The 13,445-nt window shown below is 42.3% G+C and overlaps 1 protein-coding gene across 1 annotated transcript; it reads right to left on the reverse strand.

Annotated features, from left to right (window-relative positions):
• Window positions 1-6,199: 6,199 nt before the first annotated feature.
• LOC109755468 (DExH-box ATP-dependent RNA helicase DExH3) lies at window positions 6,200-13,250 on the reverse strand. The gene is made up of 19 exons (XM_020314372.4): window positions 12,864-13,250; window positions 12,590-12,744; window positions 12,400-12,487; window positions 12,065-12,295; window positions 11,760-11,855; window positions 11,465-11,653; window positions 11,217-11,376; window positions 10,990-11,120; window positions 10,693-10,863; window positions 10,344-10,616; window positions 9,918-10,112; window positions 9,046-9,249; window positions 8,768-8,837; window positions 8,548-8,696; window positions 8,006-8,314; window positions 7,867-7,926; window positions 7,599-7,751; window positions 7,401-7,511; window positions 6,200-7,060 (listed from the first exon to the last, which is right to left on the reverse strand). The coding sequence occupies exons 1-19, from the start codon at window positions 13,080-13,082 to the stop codon at window positions 6,572-6,574; spliced, it is 3,453 nt and encodes a 1,150-aa protein (XP_020169961.1). The 5' UTR covers window positions 13,083-13,250; the 3' UTR covers window positions 6,200-6,571.
• Between the last annotated feature and the right edge of the window lie 195 nt (window positions 13,251-13,445).

Consider the following 13,445-nt stretch of genomic DNA (forward strand, 5'->3'; position numbering starts at 1 on the left):
TTTTTAGTTGGTGCATGATCGATTAACGCTTCTCGTTCAGTCTCCACATTGTTTCTTGAGAGTAGTCACAGGAAAGCACTTAGGCCCTGTACAACGTAGGTGCTTAAGTTGGTGGTTCAATAAGAAAACCCTTGTGTTGCCAGCCTGCTTAGCACAGGTGCTTAGGATGAGGCACATAAGCAAACTTTGGCTCCCGGTGCTAGCCGGTGCTTGCCCTTCCATGAAACTATAGTTAACTCGGGTCAACCTTAATTAAAGCAACTTAGGCACCCGTATGAAGCACCTAGCGTTGTAAGGTACAAAATTTCTGAGATACAACTTTAGTCTCTCTCTCTCTCTCTTTCTCTTTAAGCACCGGTGCATGAACCCCCGGCATTATACAAGGCCTTACATTGGTAGGCGGTTCATGATTATTTAGAGGCTTTCGGTCATATGATATTTTTCATGTTTTGGAAAAAGCAAAACATACATGTTCAATGGAGGTAACTATTATAGGTGGTGAAGAACAAACAACACACGTGTTGTTCCATCACTAGAAGAAAAATGTTTCAAGCGTCGTTGATTCTAAAATAAGAATAATATTAAGGCCGTCTAGAATTTTGCTTTTGCTCTCCTCATGAATCCCCGGAGCAGCAACATAGCAAGTACCAAAACACTCACTAGTGTGATTAAGGATCATTACCAAGTCTGAATCTTGTTTTTAGCAAACCTCTTAAATTAAGCAATACTCTCGTTTGTACTACACTAATTTTTTCAGGACATAACATGTTATTGGACATATTTGAAGGCTCCACCTCATATATGTGTGTGTTTAACACTATTTTTTGTTCATTCCAATCATTAATGTCCCATCATATACCTATATAATTTCACCCCCAGGCGAACAGGGATGGCAAGACATGCTTTCATGTTATGGTAAGCTACACATCATGTTATGGTAAGCTACTCATTAACCCAGAAATTCTCTAGTGTCCATAAATGCATTGGTAGAGTAAGATGCCCAACTTCATCTTCGACTGCTAACGAGTTTGAAAAGGCTGGATATGCATAATGTATAGACAACAGATTCAAAATTTTATTATTTTGCTAATATGAATACTTAGTTAGAATAGATGAAGTAAAGAATAGTGGCAATAACACTCACCTAGATACTTACTTCATTCATGCCCAACCCTAATTGGTAGAAATATCCGAAGCTCCCTATGAATTGATGGAAGAACTCATCATTTAGAAAGATTATTTCTATTTGATCAAGGTAAATTTCAATGAGATTGAAGGAACACTTCTAGTCTGGGTCATGAAGAACGCTCCTACATCCATCGTCGGAGAAGAACAAAAGCATCTTTAACATCAAATGTGTTTGATATATGCGCCGATCTATCTAGATATCACAGTCCAATACGGCGACCGACTATCATGTAAAAATAATAGAAAAGTATGCACATGACCGGACTAATTATCATGTTCACTATTGTAGTACAAAACGTATGTGGAGTCAGCTCGAGGTGTTAGCACGTCATAGAAAGCCCGCAACAAAGTCACTATCTATATTCGTGATGCTCAGCGTGTATTGCATTAATAGCTCACACTAAATGAAGAGTGTTGCCATAAAATGGCAAGTGGTGAAAGTATAAGGATTCATTGTGCGAATTGGAAGAACCCCCCTGGAAAACTTACATAATGAGATGAAAGGAAAAGAAATAAAAAGGACAAGTGCATCATTCATGATGGTTGGTAAAGGCATAACTATTGTATCAAGGAGACCCTTATCATATACTCCTTTTTTTTCTAAATCCACATGTAGTTTCAGCAACACATCTTGGTATGTACGTACAATCTGAAGAACAAATTAAAGTCCCATTTGCATGTTTATAAATACTTACTTGTTGAATCACCCCGATGAGCTCTTTCGGCCCCTGGTTATTGGCCAAGGAGGATTTACCACATAAAGATCATCTTTGATGTCGTTCTTCAGGCTAAAATGGTATCTACCTTGGTGTACCACATCAAAGAGGGTGGGGAGTTTGCTACATCACCAAATCATAGCCATGATACCAACTAGTTGAATTTGTCACCTTTGGATGCACATCATTGATTTATGGATTGGATCTTCGCCTTTGTTTCTGGATCCACTATCTTCCACTATGACCACCTCTTTATTGTTTGGGATCAGTTAAATTTTATCAAATGTCCCCTTCTCATCGCCCTTAAACGACGCAAGGGTTACACGATGGTGGGTTCTCATAGTTTCACGCCAAACAAGTTAGGATGTGTAGAGGCGGTGCAGTGGACATGTGCAAATCTCACCCGAGAGGCACATAGAGTACGTGAGGCATGCAATGTATCTAAAGGATGAATTTACATGCCAGGAAGGGCGTCCCATGAATGCCTTGCCTGAGGCATCGATGTTCCCCATGCAATAGTGTGGGCCCTAAGCCGACGTGTTGGCAATTTCCTTGCATGGATGTTGATGTCAAGGCCCTTATGCCTCCTCTTCCTACCACCCCTTTTATTTCTTAATTTGCATCAATGTTCGGCAACATGACTTAGTATATGCATACAATATAAAAAGCAAAATTAATGAATATAATTTTGAGGTCCCTCTCGCTAGCAATTATTTTACCTTGGTGCACCACCCCAAAGTGGGTGGGAGTTGGCGCTTTATCACCTAGTATATCACATCTAGGATACCAACCAGTCGGATCTCTCACCTTTGGATGCGCATCGCCGTTTGTGGACCAGATCTTCATCATTTTCTTTAGATCCATTGTCTTCCGCCATGAACATTTATTTAGGATCCCATAACTTCAATGGAGGGAAGAACACATGATGATAGGTTGTGGAGGTTTAGCAGTATCAACGCGAAACGAATTAGGGTGCACATCGGAGGTGAAGTGGATGTGTCCAGACCTCACCCAAGAGGAACATGGAGCAAGGCCAGATCTAAAGTGGTGACGCTCATGGGAGGGCGGTATGGATGATGGTGGAAGCGAAGGAGAAAGGAGGGTTGGCGAGGAAGAGGGGTGGCAATGGCAGCAGGGAAGGGGTGGAATGATGAGAAGAATGACTATTAGGGTTGAGTTTATATAGAAGTGGGGTTTGAGAGGAAAGAGCCATCACCGTTTGATATGGATTCGATTGTGCTAATTTCTTTAATATAAAGCTGGAAAAAAATTGAGTGCCACGTAGTAACTCCTATTTAATAGACATGGTATTTCCCAACTAAAGTACAATCTCCACAATAAACCTCTTACTCCCTCTGTTCCTTTATATAAGGTGTATTACCACTATGAAAGGAACAAACATTATTATTTTCTTGCCAATAGGAGTATTACCACTATGAAAGGAACAAACACTGGTCCTTTGTTTTAGAAAAAATGTCTCTAGCACCCCACATGGTTGTTCAATAAATTTTGACATTGGAGTTTTGATGTTAAATAAAACCTCCCACATACCACACCAATGCCAAATGATATACTCCTAAGTCACAAGTATATGTTGGCAATCCTCCGCCAACAACATGCTTGTCCTCTTGCCATCCTCCATCTCCTTGTCCCTAAATCAATTGTTGTTGTCGGCTCCCATGGCACCCATGCTCTTCCAGAATCTTTGCCGCTGCCTATCCACTCAACCTAAAAAAACAAAAAATAATGAATACATACAATCTAAAAATCAAAATTAATAAATAACCTTTTTTTAGTTCCCGATAGCTAACAATTATTTTACCTTGGTGCACCACCCCAAAGTGGGTGGGAGATAGTGCTCCATCACCTGGTATATCACATCTAGGATACCAACTAGTTGAATCTCACTTATGGATGTGTGTCACCATTTGTGGACCAGATCTTCATCCTCTTCTTTAGATCCATCGTTTTCCGCCATGAACACTTATTTAGGATCACATAACTTCAATGGAGGGAAGAACCCATGATGGTGGGATCTGAAGGTTTAGCCATCTCCATGCGAAATGATTTAGGGTGCATATAGGAGGTGCAGTGGGTGCGTGCAAACCTCACCAAGAAGAACATGAAGTAGGGAAGGCAAGGCGAGATCAAAAGTGGCGGCGTTCGTGGGTGGGAGGTATGGATGATGGTGGAAGCGAGGGGGAAAATAGGGTTGCCGAGGAAGCGGGATCGCGGCGGCAGCGGCGAGGGAGGGGAGAGGGAGGGTGGAATGATGAGAAGAATGGCTATTAGGGTTGAGTTTATATAGAAGTGGGGTTTGGGAGGAAAGGAGCACCACTATTTGGTATGGATTTGATGGTGCTGGTTTACTTTTACATAAATCTGCAAAAAAATACTATTTGAGTGGTACATAGTAACTCCTATATAATAGACAAGATATGTCCTGATTAAAGTGCAATAACCACAATAAACCTCTTATTTCACAAGCAAAAAAAGTGTTTTTTCAGTTTCGTTAAAAACAATTTCTTTCTTTCTTGTGAATACCGTTACGAAAGGAACAAACATTGGTCCTTTGTTTTAGAAAAGGACGCGACTAACTTCCAGTCGACTGGAAGTTAGCGATAGGTGCGGACGACTAGTTCCTACATGATCGTTATCATCACACGCTCGCTTCCACTGGTTTTTTTCCTTCTCGCAAAAACCGTAGATGGAAACAATAAATCGCTAGTGGTTTTTTTTTGTTTTTTCGCTGCATAATACGAGAATAAAATAAAAGTGCTTGAAAGAGGATTCGTACCCAGGTCTATGCAATAGCTATTGAGCCCAATAGGCAACTAAGCCACCTTTAGTTGTTGTCTATTGTAGATAAACAATGTTAATTGGACCTTTCTTATTTCCGCCATATCAGAAAAAATGATAAACTTTGGCTTGGTAACTTTGGCATGACCAGCGTCATAACTATGGTATGAGCAACATGGTAACTATATCATGACATGGCTGGTAACTACAGTACGAGAAGGTTAAAGCATGATAACTTTAGCATGGCGAAGTATGATAATTTAGCACAGAAATTACCGGTGAATGTTTCAAAAACATTTTTCCCTTGGATGAAAGATACCATGGTGTTTAAACGTAAGATATTAGGTCTGTCATGCATAAAATTGTCATAAACTTACATAGAAGTTACCGGAGGAGTTATGTTTCACCGTTTTTTCCTTGAAGTCAAAGTTAACATGGTGGTTGAACGTAAGTTATGAGGTCCTAGAAAGTTACCATGGGGTGTACATAAGTTATCATGTCTTCAGTATGATAATTTATGTAAATTATCATGTCATTTGCACAGAAGTTACCATGATATGTTTCAACAACTCCCCACCCCCACCCCGGTCGCCAAAGTTTGTAGAACCGGGGTGTACACAAGTTATCAGGTCTGCGGTGTGTGAGTTACCATGTTATTCACACAAAAGTTACCGAGAGGATATTTCATCAACTCCCCCCCCCCCACTCCCGTCGCCAAAGTTACCAGGACCAGGGTACATAAGTTATTAGGTCTACGATGTGTGAGTTACCATGCTGTTGACACAAAACCTACAGAGGGGATATTTCATCAACTCTCACCCCCACCCCCGTCGCCAAAGTTATCAGGTCTACGATGTGTGAGTTATCATGCTATTGACACAAAAGCTACAGCGAGGATATTTCATCAACTCCCCCCCCCCCCCCCCCGGCACCCTTGTTGCCAAACTTACCAGGACGGGGTGCATAAGTTATCAGGTTTGCGATGTGTGAGATACCATGCTATTCGCACAAAAGTTCATCGACTACCCCCACCCCCTTTCGCCGCGAAAGTTACCAGGACTGGTGTACAGAAGTTATCAAGTTTGTAATGTGTGAGTTATCATGCTATTCACACACAAAAAAAGTTACCGAGGTATATTTCATCAACTCCCCCCACCCTCACCCGGTCGCTAAAGTTGCCAGGACCTGGGTGCATAAGTTATCAGGTATGCGACGTGTGAGTTACCATGCTATTCATACAAAAAGGTATCGAGGATACGTTTACACTAGTTCTGTTTGGGGTCAAAAAACCTCCACACTGCCTTCTAACATCATAACCTGAACCAGACTTAAAGTTGGTACACTGTAGTACTGTATTTCTTAGACGAGAAACTCAAACCCAAGTTTTTCTTGCGGACGGAAATACTCAACCCATGCTTTTCTAAAACACTCAACTTGAATGCATTTGCTCACCGCCTCATACCCAAAACAGGTAAGTGCCTCGAGGACCAACGGAGTGGAACAAAATCCAGAAGTTTCATTTCCTCCCCTGAACAAATCTCAGCTTCAGTGGTGTTGTATACATATATACTGTACGTTGATAAGCTATAAGATCTTATTCAAATTTATAGAATGAAAAATGTTTCAATTCGCCCCGATGATAGTACATAACACAGTATCAAACACATGGCTCAGAACCAAATCCAACCAGAAGGCAGATGATAATGAAGTGATCATCCATTGTCCTGTCGTAAGTAAGACGGCTGAAAGTCTGACACACTTGCGGAAGCTCTGTGGAGATTCTTTCTGGTGCACAGTGCATCCAATACCGTCAACAGACAATGGCGTCAGTTAACTGTCAGGGATCGATGAACCTAACCTTGTGAAAATCATTTCTTCGGATTATTTCTCGTCCGTTTCCTTGGTCTAGAAAGCAGCTTAAGCATGTTATCGGTCAGGTCGAGCGGGGAGTCGTCACCCTCGTCCTGGAGCTTCGTACCGGACGTTTGTGTCAACCATCCCAGCGCTTCTATCGCGGCATCCCTCTCCGCGACCTGCTTGTTCCTCTTCGGCTTCCCGACGAACTGCATCCCTTTGAACTCCACCATGGCCCTGAACTCGTTGGTCTTGAGGTGCTTTGTCTTGTACTTTGGAGGCGTGTGGCCTGCCCTCATCAGCAAGGTCTGCAGCAGGCTCTTTGGGTTCATACCATCCTTTATGATGTTGCTTTTGCCGTCTTCGTTGTCCCGAAGCCTAGCTCTGCTCGTTTCTCGGCCGAACACAAACCTTCCTTCACATAGGTCGCCTGCAGCAAGCTCTTGTGCAGCAAATAAAATGTACTTGCCTTCCTTGTGAATATCAAAGGTTGGGTCTTCAAGCTGGATTTGGGGAAATTGCCACATTACAAGCACAATCAGCATATACACCGAATATGGAAGACAAAAATTAAGCAAATTGGATACTCAACAACTTTGTTTTTAATTTCTTACTGGTGACACATATATTATAAAGTAGCGCATGCTTTATATTCAGGGGTAACAACATGATAAACAGTATAATCATTATTCCCTTGTTAGCTACTAGAAATGGCAGAGGATTGTAATTTGGTACATAAAGTATCACCGATGTTTCTTTTACTTATTTGCTGAATCAACTAAAACATCTTATGAGATGAAATCTGTATAACACCTTCCAAATTAATTGGTAGCAGCACTTTACCTTCTTCTGTACAAGTTTATCAAGTTCTTCTTTAAGTTGCAAGTAGCACTCTGACAGGCTGGGGTCCATAAATAGATCAATGTAACCATCAAGCATCTTCAAATGCCCAGCCTATTAGACAAGTTAGAAGGCATAGATCAGTGCAACAAAAAATGCAAAAATACATAGACAAAGCATTTGACAGAATACTCAACATACCGCGCTTCCTTTTGTGACAGCACCACCAAATAAGATCAGTATGGAATCTGATACTCCAGTTGAATCACGGATGAAGACAGCATTTACCTTCACCTTCTCACCAAAGACCAGCCATGGATAAGGGATGGTCTGGTACTTAGCATTCACAGAATTCTGAACAAACCTTAATGTCAGAGACTCAGAGTACTCAGATAAACATGTCCGAAAGATGATGTATTAAACGGGGTGTTGGACATGAGCATTTCAGGACGCTCCTGTATGCACTTACAGCATAAACAAGAACTTGGCCATCATCCATGGTCTTGAAGGACATGGAGTTTTCCCTGTGCTGCAAAGGAATGCTAAAAATTAATTGAACTGTCTTCCATGTAATACAAATGCAATGGAAATTGTTGGCAGCTGTTTACCACAACAGATGATATCCCAGGAAAAAGTCCAGAACAAATTACGCCACGAACTAATGATTGATTATGGCTCAAACTATTATTTGTATTTGCATCAGAGTCTATCAAACCGGCGTCCTTTAAGATATAGCTGAATTGCTTTCGAAGAGAATGAATGGCTTGTAGTGTTTGAGCAGAAAGGAAATTCCTCCAACAGTACTCATAACCAGATCCTTCCCTCTCAGCATCCTTCCATCCTTCATAAGCTCGGACAAGGGCCATATGATCACTATAATCTTTCGCTGAGAATCTTGATTTTGCAGTTCCTGCCAACTAATAATAATGACAAAACTATAAGCTAAGCCTTCTTAGCTGAATGAAAAAAAATGGCTTGGGAATGAACGGAATATAGTAAAATAGCTAACAGCCACCGTGTGTACGACTGTACGTATTGGTGGTATTTAGATCTTCCTAACTTTTATCACAAAATTCATAGGGAAGAGAATCATTTCAAAACTAAAACTAGTAATTAAGATATAGTCAGACAGTGGAAATTAAAGTCATACATCTTTCTTGTCCTGTGGCAACAGGAAAGGATCCCGGGCACTCAATCCAGCAACCACAGTAAGTATAGGGTCAATGCAACGGAAAACTGCACCCATTATAAGCATCTTCCCCAACTTTGGATCAACCGGAAGCATGGAGAGGTATCTTCCTACAAAGTTGAATATGTTTCAGTGCCAACATTCCTGTAGCGTTTGGAAGAAATCAGAATATAAGGCATACCTAGATCAGTAAGGTTCTCGTTCTCATCTAATGATCCGATCATCTTCAGGAATTCCACTGCATTTTGGACCTACATATTTATCATGTGGTCAGAACACAAAAATGAAAAGGATAAAACTGAACCCTTTACTGCCTACTTAAAACAATAACTCATAGAGTTATAAGCCGTGTAAGAGCCCAACAAATGTCAAAAGTACCAAGATAGAACTAAATCATGTAGACGCAAAGACAGAGAGAAATGGAATATCCAAATGCTTAATTATGATTTCAACACATACGGCTCGTGGTTCTGGAGGCTGCAAAGCAGCTGATAGAAACTCCCCAATGCTGTCAACCTGCAAACTTTTTATCTGCAAACATAGTGAATTCAAAGGAGTCCTAAGAAGCTCTGGAAGCTGGTACTCTGCAAATGCATCATATACACATCTGGGGTAGAGATGATAGCATTCTCCAGGTTGTACACGACCAGCTCTGCCCCTCCTCTGCATGAAGATATTGGGAGAAAACATGAGAATTGTAGCAAAGAAGATGATTTGTAAACAAAAGTATTGACTATTGAGTGTGATCATATCGCCCAAACAAGACTGTTACGGTCAAGATAGGTTCACTGTTATACAGAAAGTTATTCATTGCTAGAAAATTTCTTGCTTGTAACCAACGACAAGTATATATTGACCACCGAAGCAGAATAAAGATGCTTTGACTAAAACAACTTCATGAGAGGAACGGGAACGTTGACGTGCTTGTTGAGGAATACATTATTATTAAGCGAGCAAAAGAAAATAATGGGGTTCTGCTAAGAAGATAGGCCTTTTGACTTGATATATAAACCAATGGGCTAAATTTTGTCAACTTATGACCACAAATGACCAGAAACCTCATATTAAGGCATGCCCTCATGGCCTCGTACAGGCAAATCATATAAACATGGTAAATAGCTGACAAAGAGACGGTCAAACATAATAACACAATGATACATAACTCGCAAAGACAAGAGTCTCACTGGTCAACATATAACATACAGAAGGGAAGCATTGCTTTGAGCTATGGAAGCTGCTGAACGTGGGTCCAAGTATGTGACATTTACCAGATTGAGTCGAAGAGAAAGGGCTGGTGACTAAGAGACTGAAAAATTGAAGATAAGGATTACCTGACGGGAAGAAGCCTTTGAAATCCATGAGGGGAGTAAGCAGGGAGTGTTGTTTAGAGCATCGTATGTGGTTTCCTTTGCTTTTCCACAATCCATGACGAAAACAATGTCATTTATGGTAATACTTGCTTCTGCCATGTTAGTGGCAAGTACTACCTTCCGAACATTAGGAGGTGCCTTGTCAAATATTAGCCTCTGCGGAAAAACATAATGTTAAATATAAATGTGAATGGCAAATAATTATACGATGCACACAGGATGCTATGGATATAATGATATATGCACATCAATGAACCAGTAAGCAAGGTGAATCTGTGTATATAAGATGCAATTACACAATAGAAGTGGTATCTCAGATCCAGTGACACAATTGGCATCACAAAGCAATCTCATTTCAATAAGAAATGCAAAATTAGGATCAATTACCTGCTCAGAAGTAGCCATGGAACCATGGCATGCAAGCAGCAACACTCTATTTGGGTCACCTAGCAACGGATGCGCTTTTAATTGATCCTTCAAAGAGCTAATGTCATCCCATCCGGTCATAAATACTAAAACTGCACCAGCTCGCTCTTTGCGACATATGTGGCACAGAACAGCCTCTATGAGATTAAACCCTATGCAGTCAGGATTCCAGTTTGCCAGAGAATCACGTGTCCTTGAGCCATAGGTTTCAAAGTTCGAATTTTGAAGGGCATCCTGCATAGTACAGTAACAATATCTGAAGAATGTTGAGGAATAATTGCAGTCATTAATCTCTATATAGAACTAGTACCTCAACAAGTGTAGTAATTTGATTTTTCCTTTTTCTGGGCAATAGCTGTCTCTGAGTCTTCCACACTTTATCTTGGCCGTAATCGTCAAGTTGATTACTTGCTGTCATCTTATAGCCTGTCCTCTCTAATATGTCTTCCAGAAAATGCGCCCTCACTGGATGTGTGAATCCCTGAATTCAGGGGAAGAATGCAATGGATGCAAGATCACTTACACAGTATACCAGAGGTACACAAGCTGGCAGATGAGCATTATGTATATAGAGTGACATATTACATTTAAAAAAATAACAACTCACAGGAATGTGGATAGTTGGTGCTCCTCCAAAATAACTTGAGAACAGTTCCGCGTTTAAAGTAGCACTCATCAATATCAACCTTAGATCGCGGCGCCGTGACAATAGGTCCTTTAGAACGATCAATAAGAAATCTGACAGACCAAAGCAATAATGATTTGATTATTGTCATGAGTTAAATGGGGAACAAAACCATCATAAGGGCAAATAATAAGGTCTTGAGACACAACCTTCGTTCATCCCTCTTTCATGTATTTCATCAACAAATACATGAGACACTCCATTCAAGTTTCGGTCACTCAGCAATCGTCTTAGTAAAATACCACTGGTGCAGAAAAGTAAATGTGTATCTTTTCCTCTAATTCCCTCCAATCGAACTTTGTAGCCAACCTATTAAAGAAGCTAGTGTTGTATGCCAAAAATTACAATGGATATGGGCTACAATAACAAAGGTAGCAAATCGGAAGTTCCATCTTACCGATTCACCAAGGTTTTCTCCTCTTTCGGTGGATACCCTTTCTGCAACAGCCATTGCAGATATTCTTCGTGGCTGTGTACAGATTATGTTACAAAAGGCCCCTCGACCAGATTCTATCTCTGACTCCAACACAAATTGAGGCAACTGTGTTGTTTTTCCACACCCAGTCTCCCCAGAAATAACTATAACCTGGCATGCACAGGAATAGTCAGATAAATAGAAGGACAGAAGGGAATTGCAACACATCTTTCCACTGAGTTCACAAATCTCATAAGTTCCTCCCAGACAAGTGTACCTGATTGCGTGCAATGGCTGCTAGAAGCCTTTCCTTCTCCTTGTATGCTGGGAGTGATTTCCGAAATTCTACCATCTTAGCGCCTTCAGGTGATTCCTGTTATTACAAGCAGATAAAAGCTTCATCCAATATTTCCATGAATCAGCAGCTCGCGTACAGATATGTAAATGAAGATATAAGAAATGGTGCAGAAGGTATTTGTAAATCATGCCTTTGTTTCTTTCCTCTAACATAAATTAAGCTGTATGCTAAAAAACAGAAATAAAGCTATGCGGCATTCAGATACTGTTTGGATTTTATCATACCTGCCAACTTCTTTGAAAATTGCGCATCCTAAGACTCTTCCTCTGAAGGATCTTCTCCATAACCGACTCGTCGAGCAGAGGATCCTGCTTCTCATCCAAGTTGACCTGCTCAGCTTTCTCGGAACCACTTTCTGTCTTGCCACCGTCTTTATCAAACGGCAAGAGCGAACGGTCAAGGTGCTCCTGCACAAATCCTTCAACCCTCCTCTGCAAGCTTAGCGGGATCACCACCTGTTTGTTTCCATGCACAGCAAACACATACACGCCATTCAAATGGAATGCATTTGCAATAAGAGAAAGATGTGTGATCTTGCCATTGGATTGCATGGACTCACCTCTCTTTGCGGGCGCTTGTCGTCCAGGTCTGGCCTGTAGTTCGGTAGCGGGACCTTGCTCGCAACAATAACCTTCCCATACAGCTCACTGTCGTCCCACAGAGGCAGCACCGCCCGAAAGATTCATCAACATTTCTGTGACTGCATATGAAATTAAGAACTGGGGGCAGGTGAAATTACAGTACACAACCTGTAGAGCCCCATCCTCTTGGCGAGGTTGGCGATCTGGTCATAGTCCCGGCGGTCCCTCCGGTCCCTGGAGATGATCTCCTGCTCCTCCGCATTGCGCTGCAGCATGCTCAGCTTCCACCTCCACTCGTCGATGTTCGCCACCGACGACGACGGCTGCGGTTAGCATTTGGTGTGAGAGGCAGCAAATGAGACGAAGAAAAGGGTGGAAGAATTGTTTTTTTTTTTGCCAGCAGCATAGATAAGATGTGCCGCCCGGCGGGAGTGGAGTATACCCGGTGGTCCTCGTACTCGTGGTCGTACTCGTCGTCGGAGAACTGCTCGACGGCGCGGCCCCCGCTGTAGCCGCAGAAGGTCCGTCGGGAGAAGGCATCCAGGCGGCGCGGGAGGAGGAGGAGAGCAGCGAGAGGGATCGGCGGCGGCGGCGGCCGGCTGAGTGGGCCAGGGAGTGGGACGAGGAGGATGCCCAGCCCGCGCCGCAAGACGCGGCGCATGCTACTGTTGGCTGGTTGGCTGGGCTCTACTGCTGCGGCGGCGCGAGCATGGCCGGAAGAGGAGATGGATGGGGGGAGTGAGGCGACGCCGGCGTCGGGGAAGGGGGGAGGAGGCGGCGGCTTGGCTCCCGTTCGAGCTTGGGCTGGTCCTTCACGGGGCTGCCTTATTGGGCCATCCGAATGGCGGCCTTCGGTTCTTTTAAGGCTCGGCTGTGAAAATGGGCCTGTGCATCATTCTTCTGGAAGAAAGAAAACTGGTTTCGGACCGTTCGCAGCTCCTGCCCGGATAACCAAACCTCTCTCTTGGACTCAAAAAAACAAAAACCTCTAATTTCAAAAAAAACAAAGAACCTCTCTCTTCTT

The sequence above is a fragment of the Aegilops tauschii genome, chromosome 5 (genome assembly GCF_002575655.3).
Source record: "Aegilops tauschii subsp. strangulata cultivar AL8/78 chromosome 5, Aet v6.0, whole genome shotgun sequence".
NCBI classification, from domain to species: Eukaryota; Viridiplantae; Streptophyta; class Magnoliopsida; order Poales; family Poaceae; genus Aegilops; species Aegilops tauschii.

Coding starts and splice junctions, on each gene's coding strand:
- LOC109755468 (XM_020314372.4), bottom strand. CDS start 13,082: ATGCGCCGCGTCTTGCGGCGCGGGCTGGGCATCCTCCTCGTCCCACTC. Junction 11,856..12,064: donor ATTTTCAAAGAAGTTGGCAG/GTATGATAAAAT, acceptor TTGTAATAACAG/GAATCACCTGAAGGCGCTAA. Junction 11,654..11,759: donor CAGCCATTGCACGCAATCAG/GTACACTTGTCT, acceptor TGTGCATGCCAG/GTTATAGTTATTTCTGGGGA.